This window comes from Delphinapterus leucas, chromosome 4 (assembly GCF_059928025.1).
Source record: "Delphinapterus leucas isolate spDelLeu-1000000601 "Yukka" chromosome 4, BTC_Dleu_Yukka2, whole genome shotgun sequence".
NCBI lineage: Eukaryota > Metazoa > Chordata > Mammalia > Artiodactyla > Monodontidae > Delphinapterus > Delphinapterus leucas.
Genome location: NC_143132.1, coordinates 60,672,408 through 60,700,321, shown reverse-complemented (window position 1 = coordinate 60,700,321; position 27,914 = coordinate 60,672,408). Strand labels below are relative to the sequence as shown.

The 27,914-nt window shown below is 40.2% G+C and overlaps 1 protein-coding gene across 10 annotated transcripts in view; it reads left to right on the top strand.

Moving 5' to 3' along the window:
- ZBTB20 (zinc finger and BTB domain containing 20) overlaps positions 1 to 24,053 on the top strand; it is an 820,737-nt gene extending 796,684 nt beyond the window's left edge. For all 10 annotated transcript variants that reach the window (XM_022556467.2, XM_022556072.2, XM_022556534.2 and 7 more), the window contains one exon: positions 145 to 24,053. In XM_022556467.2, coding sequence (XP_022412175.1) covers positions 145 to 566 — 422 coding nt within the window. In that variant the 3' untranslated portion in view covers positions 567 to 24,053. The remainder of the gene's footprint in view (positions 1 to 144) is intronic.
- The last annotated feature ends 3,861 nt before the right edge of the window (positions 24,054 to 27,914 follow it).

Genomic DNA, 27,914 nt, shown 5'->3' with positions numbered 1-27,914 from the left:
ATCAGGGGTGATCTGTTAACCAATCAGATTTTTTTTTTAATGTTTTTGTTTTTGTTTTCTGTTGTCTTGTTTTTCTGTCTCTCATTCTCCCTCCCTCGCTGTGTCTCGCTCTGTCCCACTTGCTGTCTCTTCCCACGTGAACAGGTGAGAAGCCCCACCAATGCAGCATCTGTTGGCGCTCCTTCTCCTTAAAGGATTACCTTATCAAGCACATGGTGACACACACGGGAGTGAGGGCGTACCAGTGTAGTATCTGCAACAAGCGCTTCACCCAGAAGAGTTCCCTCAACGTGCACATGCGCCTCCACCGGGGCGAGAAGTCCTATGAGTGCTACATCTGCAAAAAGAAGTTCTCCCACAAGACCCTCCTGGAGCGACACGTGGCCCTGCACAGTGCCAGCAATGGGACCCCTCCCGCAGGCACACCCCCAGGGGCCCGAGCTGGCCCCCCAGGGGTGGTGGCCTGCACGGAGGGGACCACCTACGTCTGCTCCGTCTGTCCAGCAAAGTTTGACCAAATCGAGCAGTTCAACGACCACATGAGGATGCATGTGTCTGACGGATAAGTAGTATCTTTCTCTCTTTCTTATGAACAAAACAAAACAACAAAAAAGAAACAAACGAAAAAAAGCTATGGCACTAGAATTTAAGAAATGTTTTGGTTTCGTTTTTACTTTCTGTTTTTGTTTTTGTTTCGTTTCATTTTGTACTACATGAAGAACTGTTTTTGCCTGCTGGTACATTACATTTCGGAGGCTCAGGGGAATAATAGTTCTCCCAGTCTCCCTCGGATGGTGGCCTTAAGGCCTGGTAGTGCTTCAGGAGGTCCACTGGTTGGATCTCTAGCTACTGGCCTCTAAATACAACCCTTCTTTACAAAAAAATCTTTAAAAAAAAAAGTAAAAAAAAAAATTTTCTTTTTTCACTTGTGAAGAGCACTACAAAAATATATAACAAAATCTAAAAGGCCTACTGTCTTTAAGTACACCGCTTGCAGTGTTTCAGTGGACATTTTCACAATTCTGGCCGCTTGGACTTCACAGTAACCAGTTAAAACTGTGGAATATCACTTTCTGGTTGAAAACCCAGAGGAAAGGCCCTGCTGTTTTCCACCCCCAACGTTGTCTGATTTCATGCAAGGGCTGTGGGTGTGGGAAGGGGCGTGGGTTTGGTGGTGTGGGAAAGGCAGACGGCAGGCTTCTCCCCCAGATTCTGCTTGGTCCACACACCCTGGCCCACCTCCTCCATGCCCCCCCCCTTTCAGCAGAAGCCAGGAAGACTTGGACAAGCATCAAGCAACAGTGGCTATCGTATTTATTCAGTGTCTTCGCTGAGCCCCAGACTCAGCACAATCAAGAGGGACTTTCATGAAAGGCAGGAATGCAGATAAGACAAAGATATCAGAGGTTTGCACCTACGTTTCTAGGTACAAGAGAAGGATTATTTCCAACAATCTTTGCAAAAAACAAAAACAAACAAAAAAAAGTGTCAGGATATATTCTTGTGGAAGAGAAAAAGAAAGAGAAATGGAGGGGGGGAAATAATAAAAAGTTCTTGAGGCTTTTTTAATTCAAAATTTTATAGAGGGGCAAAAGTGACGTTTACCAGATAGAATGCTGATTTTTTTAATATATTTACAACAGTATTTGTGTAAAAAAAAAAACAAAAAAAGTGAGATTGTTAAAAGTAATTTTTTTTTTCATTTTGGTTTTGCATACACTGCCACCAATCCCTTCTCTTTTATTTTATTTCACACACATATATATATTTTTTGGTAAGTCAAGACTGTTAAGGTTAGCGATACTGCTTCCAGATAGAAAGAATAAAAGGCAATTAAAGTTATATTTGAAAGAGAGGAAGGATATTTTCTTCATATTTTTTTAAATTTTTCTTAATTTTTATTATTTTAAGTATTGCCTGGGTTGATGAGGGCCTCTGGCCAGCCCATCCCTGCTGTAATTTGAACTGCTGCTTTGTATTTTGATATGTAGTCTTTCGACTTTTAGCACGCTTATGTTGCTCCACTGAATATTTTTTTCAACTGATTCATCTAGAATTCTGTTCTTTTTCATGGGAGGGACTTTATCTTTCAGAAACAGATTTCTTGCTTCTCTGAAAGTTCATTGAGATCTTATGATTCTAGAATTTCTATTGACTTTACCTTTTTTTCTTTGATGAAACACTAGTAGTCTAGAGGTCTTGACAAAAGTGTTCTTTCCTTTTGTGGTCAGCCGGGAGGAGCAGTTCACAAAACTCTACTGTCCCTCCTCACCCTTCGCAACTACAGAGAGCGGCGTTATCAGAAGCCTGTTGCAGGTCAGATGCCTCGATGCCGAAATTACTTTCTTCCTTTCAAAGATCACCTTCTGTTTCCACCATGGTTGAGAGGGCTAAGTAAGATGATTATTCTTTAGATGATTTATTAACCCTTGCTTGTTGGTAAGGTTTTAAAGAAACTAACAAAAATCTCCCAGATGCCAACGTCCACCCTTCAAAAGGCCACCAATTCACTGCGTCATCTTAGATGCCACTCTCTCTTCCTAGTTTGGATTTCTCTCCTCGGTCCTGATCAAGGTATCAGAATAGAGATTTTTCCATTATAGACAGTGTCCTAACGGGATTCCAACTCAAATATCGGAATTTTTAAACCTAATGAAAACTCCAAAGGTGATTTCATTGCTGGGCATATTTTAACACACTTAAGGGGAAAGGTAAATCTTTAAACAAAACAGAAACACTAAACTACAGTTTAAAAAGAAAAAAAGAAGGAAAGAAAGTATTTCAGTTTCAAAATTACTTTGCATTTTAATTTAATTTTCCTATCAGCAACTTATTTACAAAAACTGTGTGACAAATGAGGAGAAATCTTCCAAGGAAAGCAACTGTATAATAACTAAAGTGGTTTTACTCATACATTTTAGGATTGGTTAACTTGTATCTTTTCCATAAGTTCTTGGTGATGTTTAGTAGGGTTAGTGCGACTGGACTGGCGTATATGTGAGTTTCATTTGGTCCTGTGGTCCTTCATTCAGTAAATATTTTGCTAGTAGTTTTAATGTAGACTTGGATGATTAATTGACCTTTAAGTATCACCCATCGTGATTTCTAAGAGGAGTCCTACTAAAAACTATCTGTCCAAAATTGACCTGTTTTAAAAGCTAGTGGGAAACAGCTTCAGAAACAAGAAATAGTCCATTTTCTCTTGCTTTTTGAAATAGCTATCTTAAGTAAGACTCCAGTATTTCCACTTACTACCAACAGAGGGAGCATTAGTTAATTAACCATGGCCTAGAATTTTGATATTTTGAAAAACAAGTCATTCAACCCATGATGTAAAACAGAAGAAATTGACATTAAAAAAAATATCTTTTTAATCTAGAGGAAAATGACATGAAATCACTCAACATGTGTTACAAATGGAAGAAGGCCAAAAGCCACTTTAAAGTATTTTGAATTATTGGACAGTAGCTTGTTTAAAATAGTGGCCTTACACAAACCTTAGCAAAGTAGACAGATGTTATAGGACCTCCAGAAACGTGATCTTGGGTGGCAGTATGGGCCACATTTAGCTATCGGCTTGTCAAATCTGAGGGAGAGTCATTTGCCTTAGTGCTGATTTGCCATGTAAAAAACTAAGCAATTGGGTTAAAATTTACCTTTTGTTATAGAACACGTGGGGAAAAAAATACCAGTTGGGTTTAAACCCTAATATTCATCCTTTCCCTTCAAATGAAGTATCTCTTTTTTGTAAATGTTAGAGGACTCCCAAAGAATTCCTGGTGAGGTGACGTAATCATTATAACAATATGGACTATCTAAGTTTGCATAGCAGTAGACTTTTTCTTACTGTGTGTCTGTTCCTCCCAAATATCTCATAGTCCAAAATAGTTGACAGACTGTTCTCTGGAGAAAGGAAGCAGCTAGATTGGAGTGGAAGATCTAAGCTGGGGAGCAGTGCACTTGCTGTGGGACCTTACTCCATGTTCTGGCCTCTGAAAGGGCTGCTTCCAAACTGACCTACATTTTAGGAAATAAACTAGTCCGTGCCTATTTCAAAAGGATAGAGTTGCTTTTAGTTTGTCAATCCTTCTTTTCAAATTAAATAATCACCAACATCTTAGGAAAGGGGAAACATTTTGCTTCAAGAATAGAAGATGAGCATAGATTCTTTTATTCTTTTAGTTTCAAATCCAACAGTCTTCTTACATTTGGAACTTTATGCTAGGATGCTATGAGTGCTTAAAAAAAAAAAAAAAAAAAAACTTCAGTAGCCAGGAAAAAAAAAAATAGATGAAATGGAAGCAAGTGTTCCAGATTTAAGACCTCTTAGGGTGAGTGCAGGGAACAAGAACTGGTATGGAAAAGTACTCTTTTTTCTTTCTTTTTTTTTTTTTTAGCAATTTATGACTTAAAACTGGATTAGCTGGACAAAGGAAAGGAAAAAGTCAAAGGGGAACGTTTATCTCTAGACAGTTAGATACAGTTTATGAAAAATAAAATTTTCTAGCACTAAAACATCAGTAGCATCTTAGCGGAGTGGGCAAGTTTTCCCCTATTGATATAATAAATGCCAAAATTTGTACCCCCCCCAAAGCCCCAAATGTGTAAAATAGAGCCCAAAAGAAGGAAGGAATTGAGACATATGGATCTGATACAAATCTACACATGGGAAAAGATTGAGAAACAAGCCAGGCCAAAAAAGACTCTGAAACGAAAGTCTCTATATCAAAATATTTCTTATTATACAGTTTGAGTTGTAAACTTTAGCTTCTAATAACAGTTTTATAGACTTTTTCTTCCCCAAATTCCTAATGCTTTGAATCTGTTTGTGCCGTGAGTAAGCGTGGTGAATACTTTCCTGCTGTTGTTCAGGCTGAAGCCCATTCCTTCTTCCTAGGCATCTTGGGGGTCACAGTAGCTCCTGGCCTTAGAAGGAAAGACTTGAATTTGCCGTGTTTAAAAGTCACAGGGATTTTATTTTGTATCAGCTCAACATTCTGTAAGGACCAAGAAAACTTCTTCCAACTCATGAACAGTTAGAATTTGTGCATTGTGATATGAAAAGAGAAAAGGTTTCCTCTGGGTGTGTTAAGTTTCATGTTAGTCCTAAAGCCTTCACCTACCTGTACCCCATCATATAAGCACACCAACAGTATGTGCCCAGTCCAGGCCTCTAATCAGTGTTTTCCCTCAGCACAGAAGTTGAAAGTGAGGTGTGCTTCGTATAAAACCCCTCAGAGCCCCGAGAGAACATAATAAGGGTCACGTCGCATCCTCGGTGTGGCTCCTCCAGAATGTTCCCAATACCTGCTGCCCTGAGGACAGGGGGCAGTGAGGTAGATCTGGCCAGGATTCCCACTAGCTATGCCCATTTTGGAGCCTTCCTCTATTGTTCTAGAAGATGTCATTTAATCAGTCGGGGCTGGGAGCAGAGTATGTGTGACTGCAGCAAAGGTATCAGATAACCACATCAGGTCTGCATCTGCTACAGCCAGTGCGCTGCCGCAGCAAAAAAGAGGCAAAACGAAGGCTCAAGGGAGGAGTAGGCACCACCTGAGATGCCCCTGGGACTTAGGAGAAGGGAGAGTGCCCTTTCTGTTGTGACCTGACTCTTAAAAGAAATCTTCTGAAAGAATAATATAGTCATGAGTTGAAGTCCAGGGTAGTGGGAGCCCTGGCGAAGGGAACAGGACTGCGAAACGTATTCAGCACCAATAATGCGAAGCCAGAAAGCATCCAATCGCAACACTAGGAGGTTTGGCAAGAGGCATTTAGAGAAAGCTCTGGGTTTTTCCGTGGGTAGGGTCGACAGACTTTTCAGTGATTTCTGGCTCTGAGAAACCTCTTTACTAACTATAAAAGAACTTTATTTAAATGGCCAATTTTGTCCCCCAGAGAAAGAAATTTTATAAAGAGAAAAATAGGACACTAAAGACAGAACCATGGGACTTGGTGTCGAACAAAAGGAAGGGTGCACTAGAATTTCAATCGACTCCCTGATTCCACAGAAGTGCCGGGCAACCCAGTGCCCCATGGCTTGCGGTGTGCGAGGAGGGCTCCTGAGCTGAGCCGGGCTCCCCGAGGCTAGATGCGCCCTCACGGTGGTCCGGTAGCAGCTGCTTTCGCTTCTGTGTTCTCGTGAAAAAAGGGGCCGTTCTCTTAGGTGCCCAGGAAATAGATGACATGGGACAAACTTTCAAAAGCAATCTCTACCCTGGGGCTCAGGCCACATATGGAGACAGAAAAGGGGCACAGAGGGGCTCTTGCTCCAGAGAGAATATTTTCAGATTCACAACAGCTGTTTGTGTAGGGTTGCCATTTCTGATACTGCTTAAACCTCCCCAAGTAGGAAAGCTGTGGTGACTCAGTGTTCCTGTAAACGCAGAGCCTGGAAATTACTAACCCAAAGCATCATTTCTAACGCTAGGTGCTAAGATGATTAGCCTGACCAAAACACCCCAGAGAACTTGGTAAGTCTCTGAATATTTTTTCTCCTGGGACACCAAATCCATAGTGGTCAGTGGTGCGTGTTAACAGATCCCAGAAAATGGCATGGAACGCTAGGGTTCCTCTGAATTCTTTTTAGGGTGAAGAGGTAGAAGATGAGGACTGCAGTGTGCGTTCTTTTTCAGAACTATGTATTTCACTGAACGAGGGGTAGAAATGCCCTGGGTTGAAACAAGAAACATCATTTTCCACACCGCTGACCAAAAATGCTTGGTTTCCGGTGATTCTTCAGGCCCAGCCTGTTGCTCCAAAAACTGAATAATTTCAGACTAAATCTTATCTGAAGTGACCTCAGTTAAGGTATTTTCACAGGAAGCCACTTATAGGAAAGAGTTACTGCCTTAAGTCAGAAAGCCCAGGGAAGAGAACAGAAGATAGATGGGACGGGTGTGAAGACGTGGACACTTCTTGCTTTTTTATGGTTGCATTATTACAAAAATGAGCCCTATTCATGACTGAAGACTATGGAAACAGTGACTTTAGGGGGAGGCACCAAACTTGTCAGGAACTGGCTGCCCTCAGGAAGTGGCTGCTATTTCCTATCCTATTTCAGTGACATAGGTCTGGGCTGGATGTAAAATAGACATCCTATTAGCTAAAGAGCGAGTCCCATAAGACACAATCACAGGTGCCTAAACTGCTAGGTTGAATCATTTCCTTAACAGGGAGCTTTCTTTTCCTGTACAGTGTGTACCTCTAAACTTTTTTTTTCTCAATTCCAGTGAGCATCTGGGTTATCTGGTGGTTCTTTGTTTAAATGCAAACTCACAACTTTCAAGTCTTCAATGATGGAGCACGATCTGCAGATCATAGGGAAAATCTAGCCGCAGTTATTGGAGTCCTGGCTTTTGAGATACCTAATTAGGGTATAAAAAGTCCCTAACTAGCCCTCTTTCAAATTCAGAGGTTTCCTTGATTCAAAATGCTTCAATGAGGTTCTAACCCAAGGAAGGAAAAAAAAAAAAAATTAACCCCATAGGAGACATCTGTTTCTACTACCGTTGCAACAGAAGTTTGTTGTTGCCCAGCAGAATCATTGCAATTTATATGTAGATTCTAGTAATGAAAGGGACTTAACCCATCTAGTATGTCACAGCTGCTGTCCAAAATGTCTGTAAATGAGTCTACATTATGCATGTACACACGCAGTGTGAGGTGCTCTCAGTACAAAACTGTTTCACATTCGTATTCCCTAGTGACAACAAGATAAAGTCTGGAATTTATAGTTAGTCAGAGGTCTCAGATATCTCATGTATCTGCTTCTGCTCTGTTGCCTTAGTTGGGTGCATTAGTGAGGTCCACTATCTGTGATGAGGCTTTAGGGCATTCTGAAGGAGCCCAACCATCAGTAATTCCTATGTACCCCTTTCATGAGAAACTTGAATATGCTTGTGTGGAGTAGAGTACACTTAACGAACTGCACTCCTATTGGATTTACTGACGTGTGTGTGGACATGCGTGTTTGCATGTGTACTTGCTGTGGTCTGGGAGTATGTGTGCACCTCAAACAAAGCACACACAGGCATAGGTCCTGGTGCATAGATACTGTTGCCTCTTCCCGCCATTGTGCTCAAGACTGGTGGCTCCCTTCCCAGGAAGCAGTCACCTGCCCACTCTGTTGCTTTTTGTAGCATTTCAGAGTTGGGAGACACAAAGGCAGCTTGTTGGATCCACAGCAAACCCACAGTGACAGGCTGCTTTCCTCCAGAAGAAGGTAAAACAGATGTACTCAACTGGCAAGTAGGTAAGAGGGAGCAGAAATGTGGGGCACCCCCTCTACCCAGGTTTCCTGTGCAGGAGCGGGCACCAAGGCCAGGCAGGCAAGGCCCATGCAAACTTTTGCCTGAGCCCTTCCATGGCTTAAAAGCCTCCATTCCTTTCCTCTATGCAACCCAGTGTGTGCACACAAACACCCACCCACTTGTAAGTTTGACTCCCAAACTAAAGCTTCCTAATCCTGCCTGCATCTGCAGGGAATCATCATCAATCACAAACTGTGTCTCCTGAAACCAGTGTGGCCTTTGCTGAAGTCTTTCCAGGAGTGGGTTGTTTACCATATCTAGCAAACCAATAGACTCTCAGAAGAATCGTTTTTGGTAATCTCTAAGAATTGATGGCTCTTGCCCATCTCGAACGTTAAAGTAGAATGCGCTCTAGTGGGCTATTCTGAACAAACGGACCTGGCTCTCATAGCTGACTTTGAAGGGTGGCCTGGAAACAGTCGGATTCAGTTTTCTCACTCCCACGCCCTTCTTTTACTAGACGGTTTCTTATTTTTTATGACACGTGGATTATTTCTGCTCCCTTACAGAATTCAGAGGACGTTTTCTTTCCTCTTCTATTTTGGTGACTTTTCCCCTCCCCAATTAAGTAAGGCTACTTACAGTTGCAATCTTTTCGTTGTTACTATTGTTTTAAATGTATATTGTCTTTCTGTATCCAAAAGAAGTCTGTGACTGTAACCATAGGTATTTCTTTTTACTGGAAAAAAATGAGTTGTTTTTTTTTTTTTAGTTAACAGTACTAGTGACTTTGTGGAAGAATATGAGTTACTATTTAGGTATGCTTACTTAAGTACAGTACACTACATTGCAGTATTTCTGAAAGCTAGAACATACACATTATATATAACAACTCTATATTGAAATATATATTACATTATATTCATTTTAACTTTTGAATCTGCCTATGATCACGAGTTGATTGAAATACTATTTCTTTGCATTTATCACCCATCACCAACCTGCTGCAGTTAATCTGGTGCATTTAATAATAATCATTACTGCTCTAGTTTGCTTTTTATATTATCAGCTTCAGTATTGTCTTTACAGGATTTTAGAATTTTTTTTAAGCTCAGACTTAGCAAATGTAGGAAAGTGAAAACTTTTTTTAAGAAAACATTTTTTTTTTGGTGTGGCCGACACAAAGAGGTTCATAGTCAAAGTGATCTTGTTTAGCTGACCCTCTCAATATCTGAAGAACAAAAGAAGTGCATATGAATGTATCTGTGATTTTCCCCTCTAGGACTGTCACTGTCTATATTTGTTTTTAAAAATATGACCAAGGGGCTTCTTAACCTCCATATGATCTGACCAACAATTACAGGCTGCATTTCAAAGGGCTGCTCATCTGAGAAGCAGAAGGCAGTTAAAGGCCTAGTTGTCCCAACCGTATTTTCAAATATCGATTTTTAATACTAGTTCTTTACTGACTACTTTCTGTTTCCAGTATGCTTACAGTTATTTTAACTAGTCTTCAGTGCTTCCCTGGAGGCAGCTTAGCAATATAATGTTCATTTTCCTAGGAGAGTCTTTTTAATAAAATCAGAATTTAGGAACTTTTTCACGACAGAGGCTGATAGAACTAGAACTCAGAAAATTATAGTTCATTTTTTAGTCTGCAGAATCCATAAAATAGTGGTTCTTGGGTATCTAGCCCTCAATATCTACATTTGTCTGTTAAGGTGGGAACTTGGTGCCTTTCTTCTCTACCCAGGCCATCACGGAAATGTCAGAAATCAGGCATCCTGTCTTCCTCTCAAGAAATTTTTTCAAATAGTATTTTTAGATAAAGAGCTCCTTCAGCTTCCCTCAGCTACTCAACCCAATGCCTGGAAAACCCCGCTGATGGATAAATTTCACATTCGTCCTGGGTGCCTGAGACCAGTTCTACATTCAGGACAGGCTGAAAACAGCTGTTCATCGTACTCAGCGTGAGAACCCTTCCCACACTGAACCACCATTAAGGCTTCTCAGTGTGAATAACACCAATTCCTTCCTTTCATCTTTTTGTTTTCAAATCCCACCCCATTCTGCTGTGCCCCTCCAACAAGCCCTCCCCCCTCCCCTTATCCAACTCCCCTCATCTCCAACTCCCCTCCTTGCCCTCTACTTGCGGTACTCATTAAGGAACTACCTGCTCTAATCTGCATGGAAGGGGCTAGTATTGAGTCTAAAAGCAAAAATATCCACCTGTTTCTCCAAAGTTTTCAACTAAATATATTTCTACTAGACCAACACCATAGTGAATTGAGGGTGAGGTGAGCTGTTCCTTTTCCAGTGATCACTTAATACCCAAATTGTATCAACTTCACTATTTTCCTCTTTCCTTCTCCTCACCCATTCTCTTTATTTCTTGTTTCTCTCTAAGACTTTAAATTACCTCTTCCTCTCCTCACTGCCTTAAGAACTCTAATCATCATGACACCTGAGGGCTCATTCCCCTCTCTTCCCCCAGCCCCGTTGTGAGTGTCCTTCTTTGAGCTTTATGTGGTGAAAGAGCACTGACATGAGTGAGTTCATCGGCATGAGACTCGTAGGCAGAGTGAAGCATGTCTTCACTGTACCTTCAGGTTTTAAAAGTTATCAATATTCTTTTGAGAGTGGGAGGACCTGAGTCACAGTTTTAAATGTCAGCCGTACTAGCTGAGGTCACAAATTCTTTTCACCTTTACATTTGGCCAAAGACAAAGGGAAAAATATTTTCTGGTTTTTTTTTTTCTCTTTTTTAAAATACCACAGTGTTCAAATTCCTGATATGAGTAGACCATTTCTGAGGGAGAAAAAAAATCATCAGTGATGACTCAACTCCTACTAATATTTAGCCAAGTGACATACAGGTACTTGACTTAGAGAAATTTAATGAAAGGAGTAACATTTCAGAATAATTTTGATACCTGCTCAAGCCCTAGTGAGCTCTTCTGAAACAGGTAAATCCACTTCTACTCAAAGGCATCACAGGAGATAATTAGGAAGAATTTTTTTCATGTCATGTTTTTGAAAAACGAATAATTGTTGATTGGTTTAGAACTTTAAGCAGTAATTTACTAAGGGATGAAAAGATCCATAAAGTTTCTAAAGTGTCTATTTTGCAACCACATATTTTTAAACATAAACTTAATATGTGCCTAAATAAAATAATAATAGGGCAGAACAGATATTTGAAGAGCCCAGTAACTAAGCATTCACCATGTAATTTGGTCATCGTGCTAGATCTCACTTCAGTGAGTTACAACTGTCTGGTTGCCAGAGCATTGTCCAAAAGACTCATACATTTCTGGGTCTCCCCCTTTACAGGATGCTTATGACGCAATCTGAACAACTCTGTAACACAGTCTTTCCTGACTCCCAGTCCAGCACTCTTACTGTGATACTGCTTTGGCTCTCGGCTCTTGGGTGGACCATTCTGTGGCATCTAGAGCACTACCTGATTTTGAGCGCACAGGGGTATGCTTTCATTTCTTGCTTTACCCATTGACAAACAGAAGGAACATTAATGTCAGAAATGTAGTTTTAATTTGATTTGAGGCTTGACGCAGGTTTTACCTTAATCAAACCAATTTTTAACGTCTCACACCATAGAGAGCAATGAAATAACGAAGAGGTTCAAAAACCTCCCTGAGTCCCACATCTAGTAGGAAACCAACACTTCTTAAAGTCAGTGTGTATGTTGCTTAGGACTGTCATCTTCACTTAGCATGTTCTCCCCATCATTCTTATCTCCTTCTCTTTCTTTGTCCATTCTGACTCCCTCTTTTTTTTTTTTTTAAAGTACTCTTCATCTAAAGTAGTCCTCTCCTCAGGCATTGACTTCTGAAAGAACAAAAGACTCTCTTTTAAATCCTAAATGCCATCATTTAAAGTATAATGTGGAGGAGGAGTGGATCTGGTTCTGGAAGGTCCCATTTGGTCCAGTTTATCACAAAGATTCCTCCAGGATGCCTTCTTGACCTCGTTCCTTCTAGTGCTCCAAGAAGAGCTCTAACCCTGAGACCCCAGATTTCTCACCACAGCCTCTGCATTAGTCTAGATGAATGTTGAAATCCTGTTTAATATTCTGGAGAGTCCAGGATGTGAATTTCTTGTTACTTTCGAGCCTCCTGCTTTTCTAAGCTAACACAGGTAGCCCTAACGGTAAGTAATGCAGCAATATAACGGTCAGAAACATTGCAGTATACATTTGGGAGGACAGGAAGGGATTTTTTTTCTTTGCCTCCATAAAAAGCTTGCTTCCTACCCCGGCCCCACCCCCACAATGCATTTCAGAAGCTCTGCATCTCATTTTACAGATATATAGTTTTAGGATTTGCAGATAGAGCTTAGGAAATATTCTGAGATTGAGGCTGGTAGCAAACCAGTTTATTTTCTGCACTGGACTTTAGGACAAGTGTGCACGGATACAATTCCTTCAAAGAAAGTGAAACTAACATAGTAAAGCAAAGGGATAATACTTTTACACATTAAAACAGTTGTTTGCAATCTGTAAACCTTGATTTAAGCATAATTATTACTTTTTAGAAACCTGAAGCTGGAGGAATGTGTATTTTAGTGAAGTTTGTTTGTTGATTCGTTTGTTTCCCTTTTTCTCTTTCTTCTCAAGGCAGTAAAAAATTTTGATTCTTTAATTTGATACTGTCCATGGCCATAGGCGTCAGTCAAATCACTGCCCACCCTTACCTTACTCCTTTCCCTCTTAGAATGAAAAGCCTTCCATTCTATCATTAAGGAGTCTATTCTCCATGAAAATCTTATCTTCCTTTTCGAGTAGAATGTGAGAGCTTTGAGGAGAAAGAGTCTCTCTGCACTTTGAGGGTAGAATAGTTAAAATAAAAGCTATTCCTTGAAAAAGAAACCCCATTTACCTAAACTTTACAAGTATGAGGCCTAAGGATGGGAATTGACTGCGGATGAAGTTCATGAAATTTCACACTACAAATCCTTATTGTCTCCTCAAATGTTTGAAATAAGGCTGAGGATAGACTAATGTAATGAAAATCCTCTTTGGATGTTTCTTATTGATATAGGACAGGATCACCAGAAAAGAAAAAGAAAGGATAGTACTAAAATGCCAGAATCAGTTGATCTGTGGATTGCTATAATTGTTCAGATTTCTGTTCTCTGCATTTCAAAACTGCATGTGTTCATGAGGCCTTAAATGGTGAAACACCGCTCCTCCATTGCCTGTCATCTCCCCAACCTGGCACTGGAGGTGACAGTCACAGAGGGAGATTGGCATTGCCAGTACTTCACCCATCCATACTCTCACCACCACAAAAGAAAGAAAAACCAAATTAGAAACTTTAAAAAAAAGAGGAAATTGTAGTGCTTCATTTGAAAGCATACTGTTTTCAACTCAATTCAATTTACAGATAGCCTGACAACCTTTTTATAACCTGGTTTTTATGCTATAATTTGCATTCTTAGCTGAATCTTTAAAATAACTGCAATTTCAATTAAGTGAACAGAGGAAAAGCAAAGAGGGGAAACAGGACAATGTGATGGGACTAAATTTGATACAGTTCTGGATTCCTAAAGCCAGTTCTCAGGGTTAGCAGGGAAAGTCAGCACCACTCGCCCTTTGCCATTTTTGCCCATTCTCACCAGTATAGGCCTAAGAATTAGTAAAATAACCTCACTTCTTTGTGATTTAAGACTTCTCTTTTCTTTCTTTATTTTTTGGCTGTGTTGGGTCTTCATTTCTGTGCGAGGGCTTTCTCTAGTTGTGGCAAGCAGGGGCCACTCTTCATCGTTGTGCGCGGGCCTCTCACTATCGCGGCCTCTCTTGTTGCGGAGCACAGGCTCCAGACGCGCAGGCTCAGTAGTTGTGGCTCACGGGCCTAGTTGCTCCACGGCATGTAGGATCTTCCCAGACCAGGGCTCGAACCCGTGTCCCCTGCATTGGCAGGCAGACCCCCAACCACTGTGCCACCAGGGAAGCCCAAGACTTCTCTTAATGCTATCAAAACCATATAGAGAAATTATAGAAACCCTTGACTGCTCCCATTACTAACCTGCTCTCCGGGGCTTATGCAGAGAGATAACGGACAATAAAATAATGGTTCAAATTTAATACAAGCTTTAGACATAGACTGAAGTGACTAGTGTATGTTCACTTCCAGAGGGTTCTTTGAAAAATAAGGTGAGTTACTCTGCTTCTGCTCTCCTTGGCACAGACTTTGATTTGGAACCATCTATATGTAGATTTGTAAGAGAGGATTATCAAAAGCATTGTCAGCAATTAAACTCCTTCTTTAGTCCCAGTGATTACGTTTTCCCGAGGGGCCTACTGAGATATAAATTAAGGGTAACTTTCATATATCTAAATTTGGTTTTTTGCACTATCGTTAAAAGAACTGTGGTTTTCAGAGTAAATGAAAGCAGAGTCTCTTGGTAATCCTTATCGTGGCAAACAAAGGCAAGAAGTTGATAGAATCAAGAAACTCTGTGATAACGTAGTGTTCCAAAGGAATTTGAGTGTGCTGACCCCACTAATGTTTCTATAATCTATTCTAAACTACATATTGATCCTCCTGAGACTTCCAGCATGCATGTGGTATGTGCATACAAGCAGATTTACACTTGGAGGGTGGGGACCCAGGCAAACTGGAGAGAATGATTCTGGAGGATGATCAAATGCAAGGCATCTCTCCAAAATCACTCAGTACTGCCATATCCCAAACTAAGTCCAGATTAATCTTAAGCAAAAAGTAAGCTCCATGAGACATCCTGCTATGAATGTTTTTTCTTACAGAATAATACAAGAAGAGGTACAATGCAGACCCTTAATTTTGGTGTAATAATTCACTTTTATATTTAATAATTGTACTTTTTGTGTGTGTGTCATTGAGCTATTTGTACCAATTTTCAATCTATCATCCTGAGAGGGGCCTTGAGAATTTCTGTGTATGTGTATGTTGATCTGTATTTATGTGTAGTCAGAAAAAATGGATAGGAGAGGAATGAGGCAAGAGAGAAGGTCAATGTGAAAAAGGGAGTGCTCTTAGTGTCCCTATTTATGTTAGGTAAGGTGGCTGCTGCCCAAAGCCCTCGAGGAATAGCTGATTGCACTATTCAAAACTAAGAACCCAGCACTGTTAAATTTAGGACCGTGTTTTGGGAAACAGGAAAGCTTTATCTTTTTCTGTACCCATTCCCTTTAGCATCAGAGCCATTTGACATGATGAAAAGCATTCAGTAAAAACCACTACTGATCTTTGCATTAAATAGCTATTTTCCTCTTCTAAATACTACCCTTGGTTTCAAGTCAACTCTTTCCCTTTATTTTCTGCCTATTGGCTTAACATTTTACAGAATAATGCCTAGGCGTATGCTAGCTGTTTCCTTCCTTTGAGCTGAACCAAACAGGGACAACGAAAGAGATGACTCACAGAAGTGTGAGGTAAGGACTGAATTTCCCACTTTTGTGGCACTGGTAACTTTTAGTAAGAGCTGTTTAGGGTTGAGCTTGGGGCTGTAATAGGGCTTTTTTTTTTTTTTTTTTTTTTTTTTGCACTAAATAAATATGACTGCACTGCATTGCACTACTGAAATGTATTTACTTGTGCCGGGAGAGAGTGTGTGAGGTATGGGAAAGAAAGAGGCAAGTTTTGAAACTAGAAGCACCACAAAAATGGAGGGTTATTTCCGTCATGCTTGGTCTTAGCAGAGTTGGTAAAAATCTGTGGAATCTGCCAACTCTTGATCAGGCCTAGAAACTGCCATGCTGATAGGATCTGTTTTCTTATTATAAAGAAGCTGAGTTAGTACTGTAAATTGAAGACGTTTAAGGAGAAGTTTGCCCAATGTTGTCTCCAACTAAGCTTTCAGTAAGAGTTGCGATGGTGAGGAAGCCAGCCGAGGTGACCGGAAAGTCTTCGCCTTGGCCCGAGGTAGGGCCTCCTTTCAGAAAAACCTCACCTTGTCTGTATTGGAGGTATCCTTTCAGCCTGAGCATGCTTTTTCATCACTGGGTGAAACCTAGATCAGGCTAACCAAAGAGGAAGGCCATGCATGTGGTAAAATCCTTTAAGATGACAGTAAGGGAACAGTGCAATAAACATTGAAAACCAGTGAGGTGAAAGGTTTATCTGAAACAAGCTAGGCCAACTTTGAAATTGGAGGAAGGGTTGGAGGATTAATCAGGACCTACTTACTAGCTGCTCCATCAGAGACTATCCTTTATAAAGCAGAAGACCTTAACAGTGCCTAAAAGCCTAGTCTTGAAGTTGTTGCTTTTTCTTTCACTTTTTCTTTATTGGATTTATTTTTATTGCCTTTTTAAATCTTAGAAGTAATTAGAATTTGACAGCTCTTTAGTGAGTATTAATAAAAGAATCTTTCACCACAGGAAAAGCAATAGATTGTGTAGGGAATAATAACAGGAGAGTGAATATGCTGAAGGACTCGTCCAGAATCCAAGGTGACAGCTTTGAAGATTCTGGTTCAGTAAGAAAGGGTCACAACCCATATCAATGGGTAATATGGAATTTCTCTGATCACTATCACATGTTGGGGCATCAATTTGGAAAACTCTCGGTTGCGGCCTTTCTTAAGATTACATTGATACCTATCTTTTTCTCTCTCCTTCTTAGCATCCATCCAAGTCTACTTTTCCAAGTTAAAAAATTTGTAAGGAAGCTGTCAGCCTTGCTAGGCAGAAAAACTCCATTTAGAGCTTTCAGAACTAATGTAAGCCGTCCCTTAAGCACTCAAAGTATTATCTCCCTTTCAAATAAGAAACTCTAAATTCAGAGCTCTTTACAGGTACTTAGAGATGTGTATTGAGTAAGCACTGAGAAGATACCGACTGCACCAAACCAAAGTTACAGAAAGAAATAATTGACCTTTTAAAATATCTTCACATTAACTGCCCTAGGATACTTCTCTTGAGGCTTTTGGAAAATAACTTCTTCCTTGAAACTTGCATACCCACTCCAGTTCTGTCACCAAAGATTTTCCTTTCCAGAGCCCCACCTCCTCTCTTGCAGACAAAAGTGATACAACAGGCTCAAGGGATATGCTTTGGTGGTCAAGGGATGATACTTTGGTTTTCATTCTGTTCACAGTGATATTTACAGGAGACTTCTCGTTAAAGGAGCTACTGAATTGTCTTTATGACTTAGGGTTTGGTTAGAGGTTAAAAAACTAGGAAAAAATAGATAAGCGCTAGTACTTGACACTGTAAACTGTCTTTATAATAGAGTCATGACCTGGAGACTGATGGAGAGAAAGAAACTTCCATGGAAGAGAGTGAGCTAAATCATTTAGAACCAAACAAGGATCACTGGTGAAACGTGGGGCAGCATGGACACAGAGCCGGTCAGTGCTCTGCACGGCCGGGGCCAACAGCAATGGCCAGTGGGAGAGTCAGATAACTGGCCAGTGAGTTCAAGTACTGGAAAAGCCACAGTCTGGGTTTCATTGTAGTTGCTGGAGTGGTTAAAACATCCATGCCCCCGGCAAGGAAGATGCTGAGGCAGATCTCTTGTGATAGTGCCTTTCTTGTTGTAGCGAGTACTAGGTTAATAATCTGTTCAGTTAACGCTTTTCTGGATCATTGCCCCCAGTCTTCTGAGGAGGTCTGAAGGGATAGTATTCACCTAGGATGAAGGGATAGTGTATTGCTCCTGGAATGCTGTGATGTGATGATATTTGCACTAGATTCTAAACTTTAAACTGGAGCAACTGAATGAGAGAAAAACCAAGGATAGTTCAAAGAAACCAAAAGCAGTATTTCCTGACTGATGTCATTTCTTTGTCTTCTTCGTCTTCTTTTTTTTTTTTTCCTGAAAGAAAACTTCACACTTGTTGATTACCAAGCTCAACTTTTACCAGTTCTTTTCCTTCTTATTTTTTTTCCCACACTGGACCATCGGTGTGAATTAACCATCAGGCAGGAATGGTTAATGGAAAGGGCCTCTGTAATTACAACTTCACACCCCTTCTCTGCTTCATCAAGGGCATGGGGTGGGGTGTTGGGGGGCAGGGAGCCTCCAGAGCCATCGAGCCCTTAGGAAAGCCAGTAAGCATAGATGTCATGTCAAGAACTGTGTTGACACATATTTGCTCAGAGGACATTGGGGCCCAGAGCGAATCCTAAAGAATGCTCAGAAAGAAGGAAACCAATGTGCTGAAGAAAACAAAGGGAGGTGGTGCCCAAAGTTTGCCTATTTCTCCTCTCTCTTCTCTTTCCCACCTCACCCTCATATCCCCTCTATCGGAATTATATTTCATCTCATATATTATATGGTACCAGAAGAATTATTTGGTTCCTTGGTTTCTCTCTTTATCAGTGGGCTGGAAACTCCTCCAATATTAAAAACAAATACCATCAGTGGCTCCCCTGTGGCCTCCCAGTTTCTCAAATGCTGTCCAGCTGGTCTTGACCAGTCAACTAAGATAACTTGGAAGCTTTGGCTGGCTCAACCACCTGTCCACTTTATTTTCATTTTGTTTCCATTTCCATTTGAATTTTGAGTGATCCTATGGAAAGGTGGAAATCACAGGAAAGGTTTGGAGGCTGTAATTCTAGGGCATAGCTTGTCAGGAGTTTGTATTACCCAAAATATATCTTTTTCCACCTGTTTTCAGTTGAACCTGTTACCCTGATTATAATTTCTATCGTATTTGTGGTTATTTTTATAAGAATAGAGTCCATTTGCAATGTCTCTTTGAGTGCTTTTTTTCTATTTTCCCCACATAGATGCAGTACCAACCTGTTAATGAAATACCTTTTTATTATATTATTAATATGTAATTCTACTGTAGACCAAAAATATAAAAAAATTTTGTTCATTTTAAAGATATAAAGAACTAGTGAGTGAAAGATTAAGAGTTGAAGGAAAAGACAGAAGAGCAGTGGTTAACTATGTTGAGTTAGAAATCTAAGAGTAGCCTTACCTATTTTTTAACCAGTGCTTGCCAATCATACCATAGTTGGGATTATAGTCTTGGCTCCTTCATGCTTATGTTTTATAAGTCTTGTTTGTCTGTTTGTTTTTCTTTGATGTAATTGAGGTTGCACATCATGCTATTTTTGGCAATGCCTGATTTTATTATATTGTACTTTTGTGGGTCATTTCCTTTAGAAGGATGGGGGAAAAGTTTTATTTCTTCTTTTAATTTAAAATTTGTTTAATGCACTGGAAATAAAATTGGACATATTTCACTGTTTAAAAAATCAGAAACAAAACAGAACAAAAACCACAAAGAAAAAACCAGCAACCAAATAAGCAACAGGGAAAAAAAACTTGGGGAAAAAAAAAATCTGTTTGTACTGGATACACATACATAATACATCCCACTCAAAAGAGGAATACCATCAAATAAGAAAAATATATGTTTAAGCTGCAATACTGAAATGGAGAAGATACCTGGGTTCAATGAGGATGGGGAAAACAGGACATTGCTTTGAGATTTGAGATCTCGTTATTGTTCCAATTAGTGCCCAAACTGGTTAAATGTGGGTGTGGTGACTACAGAGGAAATAGCCCCAGCCTTCCGCATACCACTGGAGCTCTCCGTTACCGTTGATCCGACGCTTGAGCTCCACTGTAAGGGGGAAGAAAAATGTGCTATGATGGAGAAACTGGCTCGTATAGAGGTATTTGTACAGTACACACGTGGACACAGTTTAGTCCTCTGCTCATCCTCATGTTTCTTTTCTCCCTGAGGATTTGCAGCGGATAAACCCACAACATGAGAGACTGTAAATGACTCCTCAGAACATCAGCTAATGCTAAAGTACCTCTTGACTCCAAACTGATCTCCCTTCTTGAGCATTCCCAGATACCAACAGAGCCAGTAACCCATACAAAGGCACAGTGGAAGGAGAGAGAGAGATTTTTTCTAGTCAACCAGCTGTATCTTTTGTTTAATGTTTGCTGGGTTTTTCTGGTTTTGTTTTGTTTTAGAGTTGGGGTGGGAGTGGACATAACTTCACAAACCTAATACAGTAATTGTTTTGCATCTTCCATGTTTTATGCAAAAGCAGACATTTAAATCAATAAATAATCGTGCCCTAGACTGAAAGTTAATGTTTAGGAGAGGAAAAAAATTGTTGGAATTTTTTCTACATTTTTTTGTGAAGAATCTTTTTTGGAAAGGAAGGATACATATTTTTGTTGTGTAATATTTTCTATTTTTGAATGCATTTTATTGGTACAAGACTGTTTTTTTGGTGAAGACATTATTTAAAAAAAAAAAAAAGAAAAAAACTAATCGAAAAGTTTGCCCTTAAGGATATGCTGCAGTTTTGAGGTTAAAAAAAAAAATAACTGATTCAAGATGCGTGTTAAAAGTTGGGATTATATTGTTGTTTTTTGTAATTGTTACAAGAAGAAGTTTGTACCCACTGCTGTTTATTTTGTTTCAGATGAGTAAGTAAAGGGATTGTTCTTGTTTTATTCTTTTTTTAGAGAAAAAAAAAGCTATTTATGAAATGTCAAAAACACTGGACTGTGAGTTTAAGTGTGGAAGCATTTTACCACCCTGTGTCTTCGACCAATTATGGGAAACCCCTTTTCTCTTCCCCCCACCCCCTGCCTTAGCCTTGCCAAATGAGAAAAAATGTAACAGCTGTCAGATGATCGAAGCCACTGAAGACCTGCTTTAATTTTTACGGTTTGAAAAAGTTGGAAAACCAAAGTTAAATTTCTTTCTGAAATCCCACTGTCCGTAGCCCTTTTTTTTGTATGACACAGCCGGTTGACTCTGCCTCTCTGTCTTGGATCATTGCCTTCTTAAGGACTTGGGGGCCAGCTCTGAGGCAACAGAGGCATAAAGGTGGTGAGCCTGAGAGTTGAGGTCTCATGAAGTCCATGTGAGCGGGGCTTCAACTTCTCAGCGCGCAGCCACGCTTCCCATCCTGAGGGGAGGCTGCCGAGAGAGCAGTGCTGACCTGCTTGAGCAGAGATGCCCCCTCATCGCCTCCATCCTCGGCTTCTAAGACCTCCCTGTTACCATCGCTCTCTAGACTGGCTTTGCTTCTCTCGGCAGCCCACCTTCCATGGATGGGGTGGGGGGAGGAAGGATCCAATTGAAAGAAACGGCTGTGGGTGCTGTGAAGGCACCCCCAGCCCTGGGGAAGGTGGGGCAAGGGACCCTCTAGCACAAGGGAGCTTGCCTGCCTCATCTCTGGCTGTGTGGATTATCCATCCATCTACTCACTGTGAAGATGGAGAGGCAGAGTGCCCTAAGGCTGTTCAATAGCTTTTCCATATTTTTTCAAGATTGAAAAAATAATTTTTAAAACTGTGATTTAAAAAAAAAAAATCATTTGGCTGGAGGGAAGGGAAAAGGGAAACACCAAAAGCTGTAACATGATTAACTGGAGATATTTAACTGGGGGCACTTTCTAGACCAAGACAAATGAATTCCGTTCTGGACCCTAAAGCAGCCAAATCTTGAGACTGTCTATGACAGAAAGCTGAAGAGAGGCCTCAATTTCCTCCTCTCTCCTTTCTTCTCTCTGTCTCGAAATTCTCTCTTGTTCTCCTTTTCCAGCTTCCCTTGGACGACTGCCCCAATGGCCCTTGGTCTCCCATCTCACTTGTGTGTGCACGTACACACACACACACACGCACACACTTGCACAACACCATTTTTCTTAAGGATTGTGGGACCGAATAAAATCTTGTGCCTTCATTTTTTTTCCTTTTATAGTTAGATGAACCTCTTCCTTTTTTACAATGTTTAAAAAATAGGGGAGGTTGAAGTGTTAGTGGAGGACTTGGGTGTCGTTTAGGAAGTAATTTTTGTTTAGCACGTTCCCCCAAACAGTAACACAAACACTTCCACCCCTTCATCATACTCTTTGGACATTTAGAGCATCAAGTAACCAGGTACATGACAGCCAAAACCCATTTAATTTTATAACAATTCCTGAAAATTTTATTTCGTACACTTCTTTGATCTTTATCAAAAATGAGGTGAGAAATGGCACGCAGCCTTGTTCTCCCACTTTGGTGCTTTTGCGTGTGGCATGGGGTGGGCGTGGGAGTGGGGAGAGTGGGTGTGTTTTGACAGAGGGTGCATCCCTAAAGACCTCTGGTGCTGAAGGGCCTCCAGTTCCTTTCAGAGACTGCATATGACACACTTTACACACGAATGGTATCACATGCAATATTTTAATGGAGCAATGGGAGAGGCTCTTTGAAACGGGGTTTTGCATCTTTTTGTAACATTTTGATTTCTCTGGTGCCTTATTCCTACTGGACGCTGGCACTCACATCCCCACGGGGAGCTGACCCAGAAGTCAGCCTCGGGAGCGGGGACGCCTGGGCGATGCTGGAGCGTGCAGGGCGTGAGGCGGCTGGTGTCGGTTGGTGGGGAGGGGACTAGATGGCATCTCTGAGCCGAAGCCAAGCAGGAACTGCACAAATCCACACAAAGTTAACGCTTCCGACTCGGAACACACCGCAAACTCATCCTTCCTCATCTGAGCTTTCCTTCCTCCTTCCTCTTCTATCTCTGCCTTCTCATAAGGCGCTGCTGCTGCTGAGGTGCCCAGAGTCCAGAACGCTCGGTAATCACTCAGGCACAAGCCTGGCACTGCCACGTCAGCCCCTGGCACGACCAGACCCGGGCTTCTGTTGCTGGGGGCTGCAAACCGTCAGATTTTTTCTCATCAAAAATGTTTTCCAAGGAATCAGTGGAGTACAGTTATTCTGCATTAAAAGTGCACTTTAAAAATAAATAAATAAAAGCTCCAGACTGTTTAAAATGTACAGAGGGGGCAGGGGACAGATAAACATGTGCTAGTGTCTGAACCCAGTTCAGTTTATCTCCAGTTGAAACGATATACACTATATTATGTATAAATGTATACACACTTCCTATATATATCCCTATATATATATATAGTGTATATATTATACATGTATAGGTGTGTATATGTGCATATATACACACATGCACATAACAAATCCAGATGCTTTCATTACAAAACCAGATGCTACACAAACAGCAGCAGAGGAAACAAGGTTGGACTCTTGCAACAGATCACAAAAAATAAAAACAGCCACTTGCAGTGACTTTGGTCATTTCTGTATGTTCACAAGGAATGGATTGTAACAAAGAAAAAAAGGAACAGTATTAGTGAAAGAGGAAAAATGGGCGAAACCATCTTGATCCAATGGGAATGCAGTAATGTTCTATACCATTTCACCTATTTCTTTTAGCCATGTTGATTTGATTTCAGTTTTTGGCTATTAAATTTTTTAAAACTCAAGCGACCCACAACAAACTGAACAAAACAACTACAGCGAAAGCCCTTTTCAGTGGAAGATGTCAGAAATCTCAAAACCCTTGGCCTGACTCAGATCTACCATGTGCAAATCAGTACTCTCTTAATGTTTGAAATAAAACTGAAAAAAAAAAAAAAAAACTTTTTTGAAGCACCTTAATGTGGCCATCCATTCAAGGAATGGGTGCCACTTTTTTCTTTGAGCACCTTATTGACGTGTTTTGCTATCTGCTGTCTTTCTGTTATCTGTTGGCTGAATGGCTAGCTGTTAACACACACATGCGCACAGACCAGAGAGCTGGGCATGCGTGTTCTCAATGAAGTTTACTGTGGTGACTGCTGAAAGGTGAACCCGTTTCCTGATCTTCCCGCCACAGTGTTGTGATAAGATTCGAAGAAGCCCTATTCCCTGCACAGAAATGTTTCTTATCACATTGTATCTTAGTATGGAAAGGAATATGGTCCCTTTTTTGCAATTGCTACTGTACACACACACACACACACACACACACACACACCACACATGCACAAACATATTCATTCGTCCAAGTGGTATTTTCAGTGTCTGTGTGGGTGTCACTGTTTACGCAGTTTCTATTTCCCAGTGAATTTTAAGTGGAGGGCAACTTTTCTAACCAGATTGTCTTTTCAGACTGAAGACCTGGGTATTGGGGAAGAGTTTGGAAAGAGGGAGAGGCAAGGAAAAAGAGAGCTTTAAATTGAAGGAATAATTTCCCATGAGGAATCTGAGCTCGATGGCTGCAGAGACTGTAACCTCCAACCTTTGCAGGTGGGCAAGGGACACTGCTTGTATCAGTGTACCGTACGAACCCATGGAGACATGAACACACACCCATCCACCATCAATATATACACGTGGTTTGGGATGAGCAGGTCAATAGTTTTGAGAGGGAGTTTGTTCCTTTTTTTTTCTCATTATACTCTTAAATTGTTGTCAGTTATCAAACAAACAAAAAAATTGTTTTGAAAAACCTTGCATACGCCTTTTCTATCAAGTGCTTTAAAATATAGACTAAATACACACATCCTGCCAGTTTTTTCTTACAGTGACAGTATCCTTACCTGCCATTTAATATTAGCCTCGTATTTTTCTCACGTATATTTACCTGTGACTTGTATTTGTTATTTAAACAGGAAAAAAACATTCAAAAAAAGAAAAATTAACTGTAGCGCTTCATTATACTATATTATTATTATTATTATTGTGACATTTTGGAATACTGTGAAGTTTTATCTCTTGCATATACTTTATACGGAAGTATTACGCCTTAAAAATACGAAAATAAATTTTACAAGGTTTCTGTTTTGTGTGGAAGAGTAATTGATGTTGCTAAGAATGATGTTTGTTTTTTTGGGGTTTTTGTTGTTTTTTTTTTAAATGTTACCAGCACTTTTTTTGTAAGTTTCACTTTCTGAGGTATTGTACAAGTTCACACTGTTTGTGAAGTTTGAATATGAAGGAATAATTAAAAAAAAAAACAAAACTCTTCTCTTGGTTTCCTGTTGTGTCTTCTTTACATTGTGGCAATGTTTCTACACATTCATACATTGTGGCCTAGGCCTAGTCTGAGATGATCCAAATTGAGAATTATAGCTAAAAGGCCAGGAAAATTCTCAACATGTCAATCCTCATGCTACAAGAAGTGAGAATTCCAGGATGGGTGATACTGAAATCACTCTGGGGAAATTTAAGGCCAGTTGGGGCATTTTCCTTTTCCTGTCCACACCTCATAAATGGCACATGGCTCATTTACTGTTATCTGAATTGGTCCACCTTTTTTCCCCTTTCTCCATGCGCAAATCATTATCTCTCTGCCTACTGTGGAAATAACCAATCCCATATGACACTATGCCCATCTATCCCTGTATCTTTGTATCCAAAGAAAGTTCGTGGTTCAAAATACGTCCCCATCTGATGACTGTGGGCACTCCTGAGGGACTCCTGTTTGCTCCATAGGCCCTTTCTCATACGCGACCCTACCCATAAGGGCTCTCTAACCTCATCGTTCTCACAGAAATTGCTGGTGTGATGGAGAAGATGTACATCTTGTTTGTCCCGGGTGACGTCAACCCAACTGAATTAGATTTGCTCTCTTCAGTAAGCATCTACATTTCACTCAAAACTGAGCAGTGTATGCAAGAAATGGAGGAAGTTTTTTCAGCTCTTGGTGAGCTTTCAAATCTAACAACTAGAAATATATATAAATAAAGATTCATATACATCAAGAGTTAGATTGTACCATTCAGATTCTCAGTACCGTGGGAGTTTATAAACTAACCAAAAGAGACATGGGCAGGTCCATCAAGGAAGTGTCCAAGGAATAAACAGTCTCGTCTGGGGACTCCCAAGAACATGCAGGCTTTGGGGTGGAGGAGGTGAGTGTGGATGGACATTCCCACCAGTGTGAGAAACACAAAGCTACCCAGGCATGGGCTTGGGATGGGGAGAACCTGGGCTGAAAGGTGACCTCTATGAATTTAGATACTGACTTCTTGCAACTCAATCACTGAGCCCCTAAGTTCACCTGATATTCTAGGAAGTACAAAATAAAAGGAAGAAAACATTTTCCTGATGCATGATCTTCCCCTATTTGATTTCTGTGACTCTTAGCAACATCGTAATGATGCCAGCCAGCTTCACCCAGAGTCCTTGATCTCTCTGTGCGTCATCATCTCTCCTGAAGCCTCTTTCCTGCCTGTTGAAAATGTGGTGGTGTGGTTTATACATGGACTATAGCAATAGTAAATGGCACACGGACTACTCATACAGCACTTAACAGTTTACAAAGTTTCTCCTTCACACACTTTATCCATCCCTACAATTACCTTGTGAAACATTATTACAATAACTTACAGAAACAGAAGTTCAGAAATATGTCTTTCCCAATATAAAACAATTAATAAACTAGTGCCTAAAGTCAAATTTTTGAAATCCAATGATATATATACCACACCAGTGTTTCTCAAACTTGAGTAATGTGTATATACTTACAAAGGAAGAAAGTACTTCTCACAGACCCCTCCCCACGGGAAGACTCTGTGATTATTTTTATTATAATTCCTATTAATACATTAATTAATAATTAATAGAATGTATTTTTATTAAACCCTTTCTGAAATATGCTCAAACATAAAACCAGGTAAACCTATTATGCTTATACCTCTTACAGAATTATAAAACTAAAATATGAACTTATTTACAAAACATAGACCCACAGACGTAAAAAACAAAGTTATGGTTATCAAAGGAGAAGTGGGGGAGGGATAAATTAGGAGTTTGGGATTAACACATACACACTACTATATATAAAATAGATAACCAACAAGGACCTACTGTACTGCACAGGGGACTATACTCAATATTTTGTAATAACCTATAAGGGAAAGGAATCTGAAAAAGAGTGTATATATATATATATATATATATATATATACACACACACACACATATATATGTATATGTTGTATAACTGAATCAGTTTGCTGTATACCTGAAACTAACACAACATTGTAAATCAACTATACTTCAGTTTTTAAAAAAACTAAAATAAAAATAAGTACAGGTAAACGACACAAATTTAATATATTGGATGAGGCTTTGCTGACTTGAAGTCACTGCTCACAAAGGGAGGTGTACTGCCTGCCCCGGGTCCTGATGCCGTGGCCCTACGTGACAGCGTACAAAGTAAGAACAACTCTCCCATCGCTTTCCTAGTATTTCAACTACTGCAAACTCTTCCACCTCTCCACCTTCCTGGAGCAAATGAATCTTTCATGAATTAAGCTTCCCTGTCTTGAAATCAACTTAATTAGAAACACAAATATGAAGACTGAAGACAATGACAAAGAAGGTCTTCAATATCCAAGACACGTTTGACTTTTCTAAAGACTATCATCGCACTTAACACAGAGAAGTTTTAAATACTTACCGAGAGCTTGCAGACCTCAAGGATATATCTGCAATGTCTTAGCCTTCCTTAAATCCCAACAAGATTTGATGCCCCCCAGGGACCTCTGTGGCACCATAAGCAGCGCCAGGCACAATAATAACATTAATTCAGCATTTTACAGCTTGCAAACACTCAACCACATTATCTTACTTCATCTCCCCAAGAACCTTATAAAGTAGATATTATTATTACCATTTTACAAATAAGGAAACATTTGTAATGAGGATCAAGAGGTTAAGTGGCTCATCCAATGTCATGAGGCTAACTAGCAGCGCTCAGCACTTGGACAAGTATTCTGACTCCCAATCCACGACACCACAGCTACTGCTCTTTTGGCCTCTCTAAAATCAACTAGACTTTTAGTGGCAGAGGCGATGTTCTTAACAACCTTCTGACATGAAGTCAGGATGACTG